The following is an 18,766-nucleotide window of genomic DNA, read 5'->3' on the forward strand; positions in this document are numbered from 1 at the left end:
AGCTTGTGGTTTGTGTAGGACAGGCAAATCATGAGTCTAGGTTTGTATGTAACACTAAGCCAAGCCATAGTTTAGCTCCAGGTAGCAGAGCAGCAGCAGGACCAGAGGAAGAGTGGATTAGTGTTACACATGAACTGGGACACTGCATGATTTTGAATTTTAATACTTTTCAGTTTCTTCCCTTATACTTTTACAGTGTCCATGATTTTATACAGTGCTTCCTTGGCATCCAGCTATAAGCAATGCGTAAAAAACGCCTGTAGTTTTTCAAAAGTTAGAAGTGCCTATATAACCATCTGTTGCAACCTCAGGATCTTATTTTTGAAGTGGTTCAAACCAGTTTAGATCCCATCCAAATGCATACGGAGCTAGGGTTTTTATTAAGTTTCTGTGACCATTCTGTTGCCTAATCACTCAGTTTGGATATATGCTGTTGCAACTGCTCACAATTTGAGGATTTGCCATCATAAATAATTTAGAATCACATGCTAATTTGACTTTCCATTAATCTCTTTTCAGATCATTTTTTAAAGTTAAATCGCACTGATTCTAGTAACAGCTCCTTCAGAAATCCAACTGCTTATACCTCTTCATTGCAAAAATCGTTTAGTTTTACCCTCTGTTTTCTGTCTTTTAACTAGATTCTGGCCCAAAGCCAGTGACTGAAAATTATAAAGTTGTTGAAGTTTTGAAAAAATGACATAACATATTCATATGTAATAAATGCACAACTGAAATTTTAGTTAACAATATGGCTACCCAAGTTTTGCAAAACTTGACTTCTTAGCTATATGCCCCCCACTTCTAGAACCAACTCTGCAAGTTCTAGAAAATGGAAAAAATATTGGTCTGTATCCATAATTGCTTGCTTGCTTGCAACTGCAATCAACCAGATTTTTACAATTCCCCATGGTTGCAGCAGGCACGATCTTGTATTTTCAGGATAGTACAGAATTACTGTCTGAGTGCAGAAAGGTTCTGTAAAAATATTTCAGTAGAAGACTCCATTTTATTCCAGTGAGGCTCACTTGGCTATATAGATTTTTACTTTTCAATCTCAGCTACAAAAAAATGTTATAAAATATTATATAGAATATTAATAATATTCTGAGTAGACCAATTGACATTACTGGGCATGGCTAACATAGAACTATTAATGACAGTGGATCTACTTTGAGTAGACCATAGTAGGAAACAACTTTGCGGGTTTCCAGTTGTGTTATGCTTTTTAAAAAGTCTTACAAATAACCCTGAAAGTTCTTAGGAAGGAAAACTTGTGCATGTTTAAATTGCAAGTTTGGCACAGCTGCTGTTATCTTGAAAAGCACCACACTCGAATTGATTATATTATAGGATTATTGTTTTCTTCCTCTTTCAGGCAATGGGTGTCTACCTATATGGAGAGTTAATGGTGAATGAGGATGCAAAACAACAAGAAATTGCACGTAAAAGTTTTGCCACAACCCGTGACCAAATGGATGCATCCTCTGCTAAAGTAGTGGCAGAGATGTTGTTTTGATGAGGTGGTTTTTCTTTCCCAGATAGTTCATTTCTCAGGGGAAGAAAATAGTTTATGAATGAGTAAGTTTATTTATCCAAACCTAAAATCTCTTAAAATCCTCAAAGTAAAGAAAGCTATCCAGAGAGGGAGCTGTGTTAAAAAGTAGGATAATAATAGGGTAAAATCATAAAAGGGGGGCAAGAATGTTTCAATGTAAGTTTTTGAAAGAAGCAACTTCCTCCATAGTATCTGTATTTCTATGAGCAAGCAGATATTTTGAAATCTGGACTCTGGATTGTTATAGTGTATCATATACAAACTGTGTTCAAAACATAGAACTCTTGAGGCTGAAAAGAATCTGCACAATTTTTACATACGTTTGGAGCATGTGAGAATGGCAAGTTTTATAGCTTACATTCTTGCATAGTTGCTGGTATCTTTGACGGGAGTTCCCATCAAATAAAAATCACCTATGCTCCTAAATACATGTAATATTTGGATATATCTGTGGTAGAAATAGGTAACTTTTTTATTGTATTTAATTAATTGGTTTAACATGAACCTTTTTGATGCCTCATTTGAGGCAGGATTGCCAAGGGAAAATAACAACTTTATACCAAGTTGAACATCATTTTGCTGGGCAGTTTTTGCAGTGCCAGGTGAGGGTTTGCCATTTCTTATATATGGCTTTTGAAGCAGCCTGAACCCATTTATAAATCATCGGCGTTCCCTCAGTTTTTATGTGATCAGCATGTTGTGCAATGCTAAATAGAACTGGTCTTAGCCATCCTATGGTGGGCATTTTGACAGCCTGTGATACAGTTGGACAATGCATTAAACAGCAACTATTTTAATACTGTCGTAAGTGGATAATTTACTCTGAAATATTTCCCCTTTTCTATTTGGTTTATGTTATACAGAATAATTAAAGTTCAGTAGAAGGATCCTTTCCAGGCTAGTATTCCTAGGTTTTCATTTAATGAGGTTAACAATTTAAAAGACACAAATAATTTTTAAATGAGGTAGTATTAAAAGACCAACCAGTAACAAAATTGTTCCACTAGAAATGAATGCTTAGGAAAGGATGCACCAGGATATAAAAAGTGTTAATTGTTTTTGTGTGTTTTTATTGTTTGTAGAAAGGCTGCTCTGGTTATGAAGTTGAGTATGGAAAATCTTATTCTTCATATGTGGGGGGGGGGGGGCAGGCGGGACGGGACAAAGATATACCAAATAAACTGGTGGGCTTTGCTTGCAAACATATATTCAAGCTTGGCTTCTGGTTAATGTAGACTATAAGGAACTAGCAAAATGTGATTTAGTGATTTGATAACATGTTCAGTTTCACCTTAATTTATTTTAGAACAGTCAGAAATTCAAATTTAAAATGGGTTATTCTTCTGCTGTGTGAGCAATTCATTCAATCCACCACCCTAATTTTTTTTATTATAAAAAACAACAATTTATATTAAGAACACTTAACTCTGTTGGCAATAGAATACTCTTCATACTGTTTTATGAACTTTTTTATACTGTTTTATAGAGCTGATAAGTATGATTTGTTTTGAGTAGCCAAACTGGTGAGCCAATGAATATTCTAGCATGTAAACGAAATGAGTGAAAAGGTTAGCTTTTTCAAGTTATCTTGATGGAAAAGAGAAAAGCCACCCACATTTCCTTCGTTTTGGTTGTTTGGGTTCCTGGCATGCTGATTTGTGACTTAAGATTAAAATCACATTGCCAGGGATTACCACATAACCATGACAATGGCATCTGTAACTGCATGTATGTATGGCAATCTCCTATCCACACTGTTGGAACCCCTGAATCTACTTCTCCTAAAAATGTACAGACAAGTCACTGAAGGACTTCAGCTGCTATTGTAACTATGTTCTGATGAAGACCTCTCTAGCGAGGTGCAGAGCTTAGCTGATTGGTGAACAGTGACTGATTTCCTCTTTGTTCACAGTGGCTAAGTTCTGCACCTGAAGAGAAGGTGAGATGGAAAACTCTCTTAAAATGTTGACTGCTGCTGTCGTAGTATCATAGCACATGTTTGCCTGGAATCTAGGTTGCAGATTGTAACAGGCGAAGAAGCCGTGGGAAAGATGCCAACCATGTACCCTTCCTCCTGCCAAGAATGCAAAGAATCCACGTGAGAAAACACCCTTGCTTGGCTACAGTATAGAAGTAATCAATAACTGTGGAAGAGCCTAATGCTAAAAAGTATTGTGTTTTATAAAAGAGTGTGCCGTTCTTAAAGCAGCCCCGATGGGTGCAAAGTCCAGTGTGTATATTGTTGATATTAAATGGCTGTTTCTTACTGGAACTGTCCCCTTGCAGCAGATACTGTTCCTGGCTGTCGATGGACCCGTCCTCCGGTGCCTACTGAGCTGATATCAGTTCTGATTTTATATACTGGCTCAGTTCAGCAGGAACAGGAGTCGAGCCCTAAAGCAAAAAAAGATTCTTTTCTAAATGCACAGACGTCTGTGAAAACCTAACTCTTACTTCATGTCTGAAACCAAAGATAGAACAGACCAGTACTTTGATGTGGATCACAAACAAATCCTTACATGGACTACATGCCATGCTCTTGCAAAAAAGGAGCTAGTAGCTTTGCCAGTGGGTGGGTGAGGTATGTGTAGGCTGTGTCAAGTTAGGATTACTCCTTCAATGAGGAAGCATCCCGGGTACTTCATTCTGGCATTCAACCTACTAGTTGCTATTTTCTGAACAGGGGAAGAATGTTTTGTTGTTGCTCTTCTTTCCAATTAATATCTATTTTCAAGGAAGCTGTGCTGGTGGTCACAGAATAATACTGTGGTGTGACTTTTTATACTATGCTGTGGAATACTGGACCTGATGTCTTCTCAAGTTACAGTCAGCCTTATGACAGAGCATGTGACATTCACATGGATATCAAGTTCCAGTTTCTACTCCATTACATCTGTTGCGATTCTCTCCCACTTCATGCATACAAGGAAAATGAGATTGAGAGAGATGCCCCCTTTCAAGAAGGATAGTAAAGAAAAGCCATCCCCTACATTACTGAACTTTTTTACAAGCATTCCTTCACTGTGACAGAGTAATAAGTTTTACCACTGTTTCCCTTGCAGGAAAGATCAGAGACTTTTAATGTATCTTCTAGCAAAGGCTGGTGGTACTAAGATTTCATTGACCTTGGACATCAAAGGAACAATTTATGTGACTGCTAAAACAATCAGCTGACAAACATTTTACCCCATACTTTTCTTTGCCAGAGGGTAATGGCAATGAAGCAGGAAAAAACTCCAGTATCCCCCCACTTCTGTAAGTGTCTGTGGCGCCAACTTATTATCTGCCAGAAGACACTTTATTGTAATATTTATCATAAGGTATTATGCAAACCAGGCCAGAAAATCACCAGAGACAGATTTATTTAAATAGTTATTTTGTACTATTTTTGCATTTAGCAAACTGATAATTAAAATCTGCTGCAAAATTTAAAGTCAGTTTGGAGCAAACAAGTAATTACTAATCTAAATTGTTAATATTGAGATTGTGGACATTTTTATCATGTTTAGCACAGCTACAGGGGAAAATGACTAGATGCAAAATGGACTCTTGGGGGATGTTTAATCTGAAGAAAACTGAAGTGACAAAGATGTCTGTCTTTCTCAAGGTCTTTTTTATGGGTAACTTATTGCCACAATATTGTGAGCACACCATTAAAACTCTTAACCATGAAATATAATAGTGACAAGTTGGTCACATCACTTTGCTATGAATGAAGCTAATCATGTTAATCATGAAGCTAATCATGTTCCACAGTAGTTGTGGAAGTCCTGTCTTGTAAAATAATGGCAATAAGCTTTATAAATAAACAATTTTGTAAATCATGCATGTGCCAAAGTAGTATTTTCTCTTTTGTATTTCGTTGGTTTACTGATGACTACAAAAAGAGGAGAGAATAATAAACCTTTATGAATGCACAAAACCAGAAACTCTGTTCCTGCTTACCTTTCTTAGGGACATTCACCAAGTGCCCATACGCACACAAGAGAGCTTCTCTGTCTGTGGCACCCAACTCAAAAGAGTTCAGTTCCCAAACTCCTAATTAGCTGAAATATGCTCCGACAGCAGTCCTGGATTCAGTCTTCCAAATTCAGAAGAAATCTGGAGTTTGTATGGCACCATACTGAGTTACTGCAGTCACAGTTAATGTAGACCTTTTGATGTATTCAAGGAAGGATCTGCTGCATTCATGAAGCAAGTTATGCTCTATTTCACAGGTTTTTTTTGCAGAAAATAACAAAGAGAAAGCAAGTAATTCTTTTGTTGTTCAATTGTGAAAGATGCAAAAGCTTAGTAAGGCGACTCAAATGTATTTGCCACTGTACATGAAGGAGCTGTTGCCTTTTTATCTGTCCTTGTGATTTTATTTTGATTTGTTAAATGTCAACATATAAATTATACTGCCGAGCATCTCTCTCAGCACAGCCTGTTAACCTAGTGAAAAAGCATTGCCTTAAGTGCAGCACCACTGTTGTTGTCATCCTCTATGGATGTTCATGTTTAGCTTGTTTCACTGTCAAACAACAGGCATGGTGTTGCCCAAGGATTACAGTTCCTACATTGAGTTAATAATTCCCCCTGGATTACATAGATATGCCAACTTCCATTTGTTAAATAAAATAAACTTTTTCTCCCAAATATCATAACATATCTGGTGGGCAAGAACACATTGTGCTGGCTATTATTTTGACATAACAGTAGATTACGCTATACTATTGTTAACTATATCCAGATTTGCCAAATTGGGTGGATCAGTAGTCTAATTCAGTATAAGGCAACTTCTTTGTCTCTCTGGGTTAGAGCAGCACCCTTTGCACCTTCTTTACCATGTAAAACTCTGGATCATGGTAATGTAGAAAAGGCAAAAGACATCAGACATTGAGGAAGAATTCTTATATAATTGCTTAAGGCAATACAATTCATCTAATAAACTGAACTCTACAAGAGCATATGCTACAATCTTTACTTTTTAAAGGGCCACACAAGATACTGCTGTGACGAGCCGACACAAGTTAATTTTGTGGTGTTTTCGCAAGTTAAGAGTTGGTTCTATGACATGTTGAAATTTAGTAAACCAATCCAGAAGTTATGCCAAAATAACACAGATAGAATTGGTAAGTAGGGCTGGGCGATATCTGGTTTTCCACTCCATGGTATATCAGCAGCTAAACATTGAGACAGCAGCTAAACATTTTGAAACTGTTCTCATGATATGGCCTACAAACCAGTGTTGGACAATGTATGAACACATCACCCAACCCTACTGGTAAGGTCTTTAGAGACTGTTGACACAGTAAATTAGGAATCCTAGGCTGTTTCTTCACGCACTTGTTTCTTTTCTAACAAAAATGCATTGAAGAGTTGAACAAGACATAGTTTAAAAAAGAATCTTAAGATTTCTACCACAAATTGGAATAATTCAACTTCATGTTAAGGCTACCAAAACCTAAATAAAAAAGCCCATAAAGAATTACAGTGATGTACCTATTTCCTTCTTCAGAACCAGGAGGCTTGCTTGAAGAAAACTGTGCAGAGGACTTTCATTTAGCTAATGGATGTGTAGTTTCCAAGAAGACAAAATGAGAGCAGAAATAGATGCAAGCTCTGCAAAACCATCAGGAAAAAAGAAGCAAGCATGCTGTCTTCAAACATAGAACTATTTGCCTGACCCAGTGCATGAAAGAGTTGTGACATAATTTACAATTAAAATTTACAAGAAACATGGAAAGTGGAGCGATGTCAAAATAGGAATAATTTAGGAATCCACAACACTATCCAGGGAATTACTGTAGTGACTTTTTTTTTTATCCCACACTGTAACAGATGAGCTTAATTGGCTAATAAAGAGAACTACTATGATTAAACCAAAACAAGCAAAAAGCAAATTTAAAATAAACAGGAGAAAAACCAAATTCTTAGCAGCAATGAATTCATGAAATTGTTTTCTTTTTCCTCTCTTACTATTATTTAAAGCAAAGCAATTGCTTGGTAGGGACTATAGTACTAAAGCTTTGCTGCTGTCAGCTGAAAGTAGCCTGGGGTGTTTTGAGTTGCTTTGAGGGAGGGAGGCACAGCTTCAGCCTGAGTTAGCTGTATGATGTTGGGCATTAAAAGGCCCCAGTCAGTTTTGAGTACACTTAAGCCCTTCAGAAAGCAGCTCTAGAGGTTTTAACGCCTTTAAAAGAGTCAGACAGATGGCTGAAGGAAGATAGCCAGAATAAGCAAGGGAAACTCCTTTTTGGCATTTGCTCTCATATGGACCACCCTAATGCAAATTCCTGGAATCAAAGCTAAGGTAGCATTTGAAATTGCAACCATGAACACGTCTTTTTAAAAGTTCAGGCATGCATTTGAAATAAAAAACACATCAGTTTGCAGGCATTAGGCTGCTTGGTAGGTGGACTTAAACAGACCCACATGTTGATGTTACTGAGAATTATGAGCACTTGAAGCACCTGCCAATATGCTGTTTTTCTAACCTTGGTGAAGACTGCAATGCACAGACTGCAAAGCGTCCAATAGTTAGTCTAGGAGCTCCACAGGTGTAGAGCAGTAAGAATAGTACATTCTCTAAATAAAGGGAGGAAAGCAATACTGCCCTGCCTCTAAATTAATATACGTATTGAAATACAAATTTTTGTAGAAGATCATATTAGAATATGCAAAGTATAATGAATAAATACACTTGTATAAAAGTTTATAATTTGTATGCATGAGTGGGAGGAGCACATGCCAATTAGAGAGCACAAGGAGAGAACTCCCCATCTTTCATCCAGCATGATTTATACATTGTTGGAAAGCTCCCTCCTCTGGCTGCCTCAATTAGGTAGAACAACTTCAGGCCTGTTCCACAGTCTTGTGATCCGAGTTGAACCCATTAAATTCCATCCCAATACACTAAGCGGTGCACTGAACCCACTAATTTGTAATGCAGAGCTTTCCAAACTTTTCATGTTGGGGACACAATTTTTAGACATGCATCATTTTGCGACACAGTGATTCAGTTTTGCATAATTTCATGAAATGGTAATTCACTTTTACTAGCAAACTGGAGGTGAAACTAACCCCTTTCTAGCCCTGTGGGGAGGGTTCATGCGACGACATGCTTGCACATTGCAGCTGATACACTAATGTGTCACGACACACAAGTTTGGAAAGCTCTGTTGTGCTGGCTGGTTTGCATATGGAGATGTCTGCTGACAAAATACCCAACATCTGAAATAGCCACATCATAGTTGGAATGGTGAAGGAAGTACTCCCTTTTCTAGATGTTTTATATATTCCATATTTTAAGAAGTATGTGTGTGTAAGAGTTTTATTATCCACACTTTGGGACAAGTCTTGAATGGAAAGCTTGCCAAGTGAACTCAGAAATGAGTAAACATCTAAGTGCGTACTTTCTGGGAAGTATGTCCTTTCTGTAAATAAAAAATGTGAAGGATTTCCAGACCAATCTACGATTTTTTCCCACTGAAGACTCTTAAGCAGCAAACTTGGGAACATTATGACTTGGTGCTTCTAAATATGCGAATTGACTGGTAGGGTGTAAAGAGGCTTGTTGTGAAGGAAAAATTAAACAAAATTCATTTCTAAGCTGCACAAGTATTTTCTTGGCATTGCTCAAAGGCGGCCTGTGGTTTAGAAAGGTCTGTGGTGCCGTAGTACACTTGCTGACTAATGCTCTTTTAACAAAATATAGATCTGCTTCCTTGGGGGGGGGGGGGGGGAATCAGAAGAAATATAAGAAGGTGATTGGTCACTAATCTGACACAGGGATTTACTTCAAAAGGAATCATTAACAATCGCTTGTGATAGGGCTTATATTTTACAAAGCAGCGTCTCAGAAACAAGCAGTTGTGTAGCTCCCAGAGTATGGAAAGACACCATTAATCACGTAGCTTTTCTCACAAGTTCTCTCACAACACAAAGGCAGAAAAAGATTGATCCAATCCATGCTCAAATGTCACTTCAAATTTACTGGTATTCAGCTACATAAGGAAAACCCTCCAGTACAATTACATTTTGTTTTCAGCCTTATGACTTTTGGGACAAAGTTAATTAGAAGAAGGTCCTTTTAGGATGCAACCATATTAAATCAGAGAGTGACTTGAGAAAGGTCAGATATAATACCGCTCACAACTTCTATATCTTTCTATATCACAACTTCTATATTTTTATCTTTAGCATTCAACTGTACATACACATAGACACAAAACGCTTTCATATTTAAGGAAGCAAAAAGACCAATTACCTTCTCTCCATACTCCATCTGGCTGTTCTGATTAGTTAGACTGACTATTGGGCCAAGCTGAGTATCACAAAGAAAACTAAAATCCACATTTTAGTTTTAGGAGGAGATCATTCACCAGCTTTACAGTCCTTTGATATTTCATTCCAAGTTGGCTGACTCTATTTGCAAGACGAGTTAGAAGACCAGTAACTTCTGGGATTTCACTGCCTGCAACTACAAACTGAAAAGCGAGAAAAAACAACAGAATTGAGAAAGTAAAAATGCTAGTATTTAGTAGAAAATTACACTGTAGAAGACAAAGAAAAAACAACCAGGGAAGCCATCCCAATCTACAGCACGAAGAGAAAAAGCTCTTTGGGTTTTACAACAGAACAGAGCAGTCTTCAAGCTGCACACAGACAGGCAGCAAAGTGACTAGGGAAGTCATCCCCAGTGCTTCTCTAACTTCCACACATAACTTGGGAGAAAAGCCCATTGTAGCATTGCAGGCACCACCACCTCACTACCTTCAGCAGCACATGGGTCAGTGAACTGACAGGGATAATAATCCCCATCTCTTTTCCACCCTGCTCCCCATCTCAGAAAAAAACCCCTTTGGGGCCTTGCAAGAAGGCAGGCAGCAAAGCAACTTTCTAACCCTCTAAAAATAAAGTGATATGGTGACCTAATTCTTTTCTCGGTTCTGCATTCAAACTAGAAACGAGTTCCTCTTCACAGAGGAGGGGGTTCCACAATGCAGTTCACAACACATATTTAAAAATATTTTCAGGAGCACTCTAAATTTTCTGAGTTCAACGGTTTTGAACCTGAAACAGCCTCGGCCCAGTATACCTGAAGAAGCATCTCCACCCCCATCAGTCAGCCCAGACATTGAGGTCCATCTTCGAAAGTGTTCTGCTGGATCCCTTGCTGTGAAAAGTGTAGTTACAGGGAACCAGGCAGAGGGCCTTCTTGGTGGTGGAACACCCTTCAGATGTCAATGAAATAAACAACTATCGGACTTTTAGGAGACATCTGAATGTTTGATGTTTTAGCATGTTCCGATATATGCTGTGAGCTGGCCAGAGTGGCTGGGGAAAATAATCATAATCATCATCAAACCAGAATTCTCCCCACCATAACTTTAATCCAGGTGTAGGAAAATGGTACACACCCCCTTTTGGTTTGCTCCACCATGTGACACAGAGGCTGTGATGAGTGCACACACAACTAAGGCACAAGCAGGGGCTTCCTTGTTCACAATGGACATTCTGCAGAATTTTAATTGTTCACACTGGTAGGTATCTTGCTATCAGTAAAAAAATGAAGAAAAATACTTACATGGGTAATAAATTCTTTGGCTACTGTGTATCCAGTAGGAGTAAACAGCAGAAAGCTGATAATCAGGTGTGTAACTACCAGGTTGCTACTTGATTTGTTTTGTTTTGTTCCGCTGCTAACTGCAGTCTGCAGATCTGTGACAGAAATAGTTGGAGTTCTGAACAGGGCAGTCAGATGGTCACATACAGATCTTGCTTCCACCTGTTGAGAATCATTGCAAGGAATAAAAGTTTGCAAGGTGAAAGATAAACATTTGTTTTCTTGAGATTTGCAGAAAAGCACATAACTGATTCCTGAGCCAGTGACGGAGGGTCACAGAGGGAGAGATTCTGCATCGTTTACTTTCTGGACCACAAAGAGCAGAATGAAGATTTCAAAAGAACTAGAAACTCCCCACTTTTGGTAGTCTTGAAAAACTAAGTACCAAGGACCATGATACAGGGTTTGACCTCTCTCTTTTTTTGGTAAACGGAAATGGTGAAAGTCACAAAGTGGAATGAAGTTTGGTTGTTCTATTGTGGGGAAAAGAACAGAAGGCTCTTTGAGAGCTCATGACAATACAGCAGCTACAAATCAATTAATCCCCATGCAATCTGACCTCGTCTGATAAAAAAAATCTGATATGAATCCAGGGGGGGTTGGTTTCCTTCTAGTATTGTTTAAAATACATCCCCCCCACACCTTCCCTTCTTGGAGCAGCCAGAACAAACAGCTTCTGGAGCCAAAACAGAGGCAGGATTTGAGAGTCTGTGCATTAAAGGAAATTATTGGCTAGATCCTAAGAAGTATTACCTAAAAATATTTGCTACATAAATGGCACGGCAGGAAATGGAAAATATCTCCTTCCTGGCAACCCTAAACACACTAGTTTTAAGCAATTTATTTCCGTATTGTGTCTTTCCCCCTCTGTTAACATTTATAAATATGCTTCCTGATTTAAAAATGTCTATGTCATTGGCCCAACAAATGCGACAGGCTGCATTCTGGACCTTGATTTCTTAACTGGGCAGGAAGAGGGCAATCTGAAAGTGGGGGATATTGACATCGCCCCTTGTCATGGTCAGATTTAGGCTTTCAGCACCTTCTCCCCTCTGCAGTGGTGGGGGACCTATTAGGATGGGCCGCCATCATAGGCTAATGGGTCCAATGCGTTTCCAGACAGCTATAGGGGATTTTCTGGCTGATATGACTGGTGCTTCTGTCAAAGCCCTGGCTGGGACATCCAAATAGCTCAAGCCATTGAGATGATCACCCCTGAGCGTCTTTCTCTCACTTCATGGAACCCATTTAGCCTCCTGGTATACCCCAGAGCTTAGGATGAGGAAACAAGTTGGGAGACAGTTTAAACACAAGTGGAGGAAAACTTTGGTCAAATGAAATTGAACGCTAGTGAGGACTAGTGGCAGGGAAGGTAACGAAGTAGGCTGGGCCAGATTAATGCCTCCTTGCAATATGGGGTGGTCCCTGCCAGCTTGAAGGAGGCAGTGCTAAAACCACTCCTCCAGAATCCCTCCCTGGTCTCAGAAAATCTACAGGTCTATTTCCATTCTGTAATTATACATAAATTGATTTCAACATTAATGTAACTTCTGGTGCCCCCACAACATGTATATAATGACTGCAGTTTCACTCTTTTTATTTTGCCTACTCAGGGGTTAAAATTTTCCTCTCTGTGGAAACGGCTGCAAAACCACATGCTTAAGGAATTTTTTTCTTTTTTCTCCTTAATTTCAGTTTTGCAACTGAAGAAAAAGGAGTGTGGGAGGAGAGAGATTTACTGGAAAGGGTCAAGTTAGGGCATGAGCGGTTAAAGAAATTAAAAGGTGTAAACAGAACTAACCCCTGGCAGCATTTTAATGAAAGAAGACTCTGTAAGTAAAGGAAGTGACAATTAAAATTTCCAGAGGTTACTATTATTTTGTGGTGCCCATAATGAAGGTGCCAGGCTCCCCTCTGTAGTGCAATTTTGCATCAAGAGAAGACTGCATTCTAGTGTCACTGCATTTTTTACTACTACTGTCACTACCATTAGAAGCAGAACTATTCCCTAAACTTCAGGGAGGCCGTTAATGTACAGAAAACTTACTGTGTACACTCTTACTTGTGCAAAACACAAGAGGCACGTAGAGGTATTAATAAGCACACATACTAACATGGAACATATAACTGCTATCACTTAGCAGGTCACCTGAGTCACAGCTGCTGCAGCCCCTGGTTCTGTCCCTCTTTGCCTTTGGGCAGTGAGCACATAGTGCACAGTCAGGCAACAGACCGCCCAGTTGCCAGAATTCAAAGGAATGCCATGGGATAAAGTTGATGGGAACATCCATAATGGACTAATGCGAAGAGTGTACATTACCCTAGAACAATGCCAGCTGTTGGGAAGGGGAAGAAATAGCCCAACATAATTGTGTTTCATTTATTTTTAACTTAAATTAGTTTAGTGAGCTTTCTGGATAAAAAGTCAGGATAGAAATCAACTAATTGGCTAACTGAATAATAGCTCCCATGTCTTTACATGAAAAGGGTACTTGGCGGTAAGTCAGGATGCCTGCAGCTCCTTTGTCACAAGATCACTATGATTTCTAAAGGTATATTAGACAGGAAAGGTTAACCTAATGTCACTGCTATTGGTGATAATGCAAGAACAGTCTCGTTACCACCGCACAAAGTTTTAACGTGATCATACTGTGAGACCGCCAAGAGCTATACAATTTTACTAGTGAATGATTCAAGAGTGGCAACTGGCAGTGTAGAAGGCTAGCTGAATAGAGATTATTACATTATAAATGCTAAATGGACAGCTAGCATTTTATTCACCTGCCCTACTAATAGTCTAATCCTCAGAGCTGCTGTTATTTTCCACTACTGATACAGCAGAGTTGCTGTGGCCAGCAACAGACTTAATAGAAAGTCTTGTGACTGGAAATTTTAATGAATGGAAGATCCCTAGAAAGAATCTCTAAGCCTTAAACCAGGAACAGGGGACATCTGGGCCACGGGCCAAAATAGGCCTGCTAGGGGTCCTAATTTGGCCCAAAAGGCCATTTTCTCTAAGGCACGGCTGCCTGATGTCATATGTAATCAGGTATAGGGCAGGCAAAGCCATGACTGCAAATGCACTCCCAATTATTCCTTGGCAAAACTGTGTTGCATTCAGTGCCTTTTAAATTTCCTGCCAGAGGCAAGGCCCACTTTCCAAGCTCCTGAATGGAGCCAATCCCTGCAGAAAGTGGGGTTTGCGATCATCACTGAATTTCAATTACAGCCTTTACAGCCTTGGCTTAAATAACAACTGTGGCAAAATATTTCTTCTACATCAATGCCTCACATTTCAGACATATGGGCGATTACTGAATTCTCACACGCATAGATAGAACTACCCACCATTGTTTGAGTTCTCTGCCGATTCTCTTCACCTGGATAATAGTAAAATGCCAAAAGCCACAACAAAGCATCTGAGGATTCCACTTGTGACAACAACTGCTCTGCTGCGATATCAGCCCATTCTCCAAAATGAACAAACAAAAACCAGTTCTCAAAGAGGTCTCCACAATATCTGGAATAGCACAAAATGTATTTCAGTTTTTCCATTAATTATAATTTTAAATTTCATCATAGATTCCCAAGAGGTGCTCATTTGGAACCTGTGCAGTCTTATCTGCACATGAGGCAAGGCAATCCATGGCAGTACAATAATAATATTTCATAACAGGAAAAGTAATTCCTTCAGCAGAGAGATATCTAGCAATTAATTTCCAATATGCACTTAAATAATAAAAAAGATAGCTCACAAATATTTTAGACATTTTTCTTAAAACTGCACTTTGAAAACTCTTCTGCCTTGAACAACTTTTACATGCAAATGAAACACAAACTTTTGTTTCTCATTTCTGTTACGAGATTACAGTGGTACCTCTGGTTATGAACTTAATTCCTGAGGTCCGTTCTTAACCTGTAGTACCACTTTAGCTAATGGGGCCTCCCGCTGCCAGTGCATCGCCGGCGCACAATTTCTGTTCTCATCCTGGGGCAAAGTTCTTAACCTGAGGTACTACTTCCGGGTTAGCGGAGTCTGTAACCTGAAGTGTTTGTAACCCGAGGTACCACTGTATAGTGTTTGAGGAGCTGGCCATAGTTATTTATTTATATGCATTTTAAATATTTTAGGCCAGTTTTCAGATCAACTATCCATCCAAAGCAAAGCAAAGCAAAGCAAAAGATAAAACCTGACATAACACAACAACTCTTGACATAAAAAATATAGACAACATAACTGTGCAAGGGCCATAGCTCAGTGGTAGACCATGTGCTACGCATATAAAAGGTAAAGGTACCCCTGCCCGTACGGGCCAGTCTTGACAGACTCTAGGGTTGTGCGCCCATCTCACTCAAGAGGCCAGGGGCCAGCGCTGTCCGGAGACACTTCCGGGTCACGTGGCCAGCGTGACATCGCTGCTCTGGCGAGCCAGAGCCGCACACGGAAACGCCGTTTACCTTCCCGCTAGTAAGCGGTCCCTATTTATCTACTTGCACCTGGGAGTGCTTTCGAACTGCTAGGTTGGCAGGCGCTGGGACCGAACAACGGGAGCGCACCCCGCCACGGGGATTCGAACCGCCGACCTTTTGATCAGCAAGCCCTAGGCGCTGAGGCTTTTACCCACAGCGCCATATAGAAAGTCCCAAATTCAATTCCTGGAATTTCCAGGTTAGACTGGAAGTGACTCCTTCCTGAAACCCTGGAACTGCACTGCTGGTCAGCAGAGATGATACTGGTGGGGGTGCACTGCCCAGAAGCACCCGGTTCATAGAGTTGGGGTATTTCTGGACCTGTTGCTGCTTATATGTACAGTACAGACAACAGTAGCCAGAAAGGCCTTTTACCAACTCTGGTTCACAAACACCACCATTTCCTAGAGAAGGCTGACTTGACCATGGTAGTTTGTGTCCAAATCACTTCCAGTTATGCTAGTTTAGTTTCACTAACTTTCACTTTGTATCTGGACTCAATTCAAGGTGTTAGCTTTTATCTTTAAGACTCCAAATTTAATTTGCTTCATATTTTAATGCAAACTTGCCCAATTTGCACTTTCTGAAATATGCAAACTGAAATACTGCTTAAAAGCAATGCAGTTCCCCAACCAAATTAGAGTATATAAAAATACACATATTAGGTGAAAGTATACATGATAGTGAATATATTAGTGAAAACAACATGCAGAAATGCAGTATTGTAGGGGAATTTGCTTGGAGGGGGAAAGTGTTTTAAGAGAAATGCACACTAAAAGACTGACAAAATTTCATGAGGACATCTTTAACCCCCACCCCACCCCCACAAACCAGAAACCAATACAAAAATGCAGCAAACTGAGAACTGGAAAAATGAGCAATTGAAAAATAATCACTAGGGAACAGCATATCTCAGGAATCATTTCCTTCCCATATGATCCTGGTCAAGGATTTTGCTCACCTTCTGAGCCCAATCTTGTTGTCGTTACACTCAAGAAAATCTGGCTTGCAGCAATGAGAGATTATGGTGCAAACCTCCCGTTCCTGCTTTGGCTAAACTCATTTTGTTTTGGCATCACCCGCTACCCAAAAGATTAGCCACCAGGGAATGCAGTTCTTAGGCTAAAAAGGGTTCCCCACTCATGGTTCCAGGCAAACAGACAGCTCCACCTGCTGTCTTTTTGAGCACAGAAGATGCTACCCCACTGAACTAAATGGGAAGCCCTTGTAGACAAGAGTGCTCTAAGACAGAAATCTATGAATGGTCTAGGCTACTAATGTCTTCCCATTTGTTTAATTTCAAGCTTGCCTTGTTGCTGTTGTTTTTTAAACCAATCCAGTAATAAATCAAAACTAAAGGGAATGAAATTTTAACCATCAAGCTATCCCAAGCCAATGGCATTCCCCAAATAAAAGAAAAAGGAAAAAAGCCAAAAAAGAAACCATTGCTACTGTTGCTTACCCAGTGCACTTTGCTTCTACTGTTGCTTTGAGCATTTCTGCAATGTGGGTCAAGTGTTGATGCAAACCAGTAGCTGGCAAGTCTAAAAGATAAATATTAATATTTATTTGAAGTGAAAACCAAAATATGCACTATTTTGTATTAGAGAAAATTCTTAAGAAACTAGAGGATTTGTAATACAGTACATCAATCTTAAAAATAAACACAGCTGGTAATATGGAAAGCACTTTATAGCTGATCTTACCTGAGGGATGTTTAATGAAAGCCATCACAAGTGAATGAGGATTATTAGGAAAGTAGGCCTTCAGTGGAAACTTCAGCTAAAAGAAAGTCAATACAAGTATCACTTATGGACTAGTTCTTAAAACTTGCCCCATCAGAAAATATGCAAATACAGCACAAAACATGCTATTCATATTGAAGGAAAGGAACCCTACAGATGCATTCTTACAATGCCACAGACCTCACAACTTTGCTCAAAGTCCTCCTAGCCAACTTTTTAAAAATCCTTTCCATGTCAGCATAGAACTGGTGAGTTGTAAGGGGTGATCTAGAGGGGAAAAACCATGATCCCAAGCTGAGAGTTGTATTTGATCCAGGGATCATTATTTGTTTTGCAATCAGTAACCCAAAAGCAAACCTTCCCTGGTTTGTCTTGGTTTCCTTCCCAGAGTGAGCTGGGAGGAATGGAAAGAAATGCACAGTAAACTATGGTTTATGGCTAACCAAGATGTGTGAATGCAGCACACATGTATACAGTCTAGCATTGTAGCATTTTTTTTGAGTGAGTTTTTCTGTAATATTACTATCTGAACTTCCTGAACATATCTGCCCACAACAATTGCATATGGTTACAAAACTAACATGTGGTACCCACAAGGCTGAATGAACAAAATACCATTTTGTTTCCGGCAGAAGTTGTCCATATATTTTATATCCATGTACACACAGATTTGGAGAAATTCTGACTGTTTTGAAGTCATCCTCTACATTAAAGCTTTGTGCAGAACTCAAGACATGTACAGTTAAAGAGCTGCAAGCACTCCTGCCTGCATACCAAACCAACACCCAAGTATTTCTCTTCTCTAATAAAGAGTTAAAATGAAATCTCATGCAAACAACATATAGAGAATCTAGTTAATGTTTTAAAAAGAGCTTAACAACAAAGCACACAAACAACCTCTACAGCATAGTTGGCTCCTAGCTATTTGAAGGGTATGTGGGATCTTGGATTACATTCTCCACTCAGTCGCCCCCGCCACCCTGAGGCTGCAAAATGTGCTGCTGCCATAGAAATTAAGCTGCATAAAATTAATGGGAGTGGCATCTGTACATATTAACTGAGACAGCTGCAATTTCAACTCTAATTTATACCTTTTGAAACTAAAAGAGAGATTTAATGACAGTGCTAATTAGTCAATTACTGTACTAGTTCCAGTAAGACCCATCTTTTCACTAACTAACAGTTCCCCCAATAAAATTTAAAAGTCGCAATGGAGTATTTGGTTCTCTGAAAAGTTTTATGGGAGTAAAACCTGAAAAGATTATGTGGCCCCAAACTAAAGCATCAGAGTACCAAGCATGGATACTTTGGTTGCCTAAAGGAAAATGAAGTAATCCCAATGGTACTACAGGTACAAAACTATAGGGAAGAATCAGACGTTAC

The 18,766-nt window shown here is 39.3% G+C and overlaps 2 protein-coding genes across 22 annotated transcripts in view; one reads left to right on the forward strand and one right to left on the reverse strand.

Moving 5' to 3' along the window:
- AOPEP (aminopeptidase O (putative)) overlaps positions 1-5,382 on the forward strand; it is a 179,395-nt gene extending 174,013 nt beyond the window's left edge. For 11 of the 16 annotated variants that reach the window (XM_083403405.1, XM_083403408.1, XM_083403416.1 and 8 more), the window contains 2 exons: positions 1,379-1,581; positions 3,471-5,382. In XM_083403405.1, coding sequence (XP_083259531.1) covers positions 1,379-1,519 — 141 coding nt within the window. In that variant the 3' untranslated portion in view covers positions 1,520-1,581; positions 3,471-5,382. The remainder of the gene's footprint in view (positions 1-1,378; positions 1,582-3,470) is intronic. The other 5 variants (XM_083403418.1, XM_083403407.1, XM_083403415.1 and 2 more) reach the window with 1 other exon arrangement.
- Positions 1-18,766, reverse strand: part of FANCC (FA complementation group C) — a 69,629-nt gene that overhangs the window by 960 nt on the left and 49,903 nt on the right. For 2 of the 6 annotated variants that reach the window (XM_083403451.1, XM_083403450.1), the window contains 5 exons: positions 17,345-17,420; positions 17,101-17,182; positions 14,517-14,688; positions 11,130-11,330; positions 9,515-10,029 (listed from right to left, as the gene is read on the reverse strand). In XM_083403451.1, coding sequence (XP_083259577.1) covers positions 9,886-10,029; positions 11,130-11,330; positions 14,517-14,688; positions 17,101-17,182; positions 17,345-17,420 — 675 coding nt within the window. In that variant the 3' untranslated portion in view covers positions 9,515-9,885. Of the gene's footprint in view, positions 1-4,646; positions 7,163-9,514; positions 10,030-11,129; positions 11,331-14,516; positions 14,689-17,100; positions 17,183-17,344; positions 17,421-18,766 lie in introns of those variants that run through there. The other 4 variants (XR_014502954.1, XR_014502955.1, XR_014502953.1 and 1 more) reach the window with 4 other exon arrangements.

This window comes from Podarcis tiliguerta, assembly GCF_965153285.1.
Source record: "Podarcis tiliguerta genome assembly, chromosome: 11".
In the NCBI taxonomy this organism is placed as follows: domain Eukaryota; kingdom Metazoa; phylum Chordata; class Lepidosauria; order Squamata; family Lacertidae; genus Podarcis; species Podarcis tiliguerta.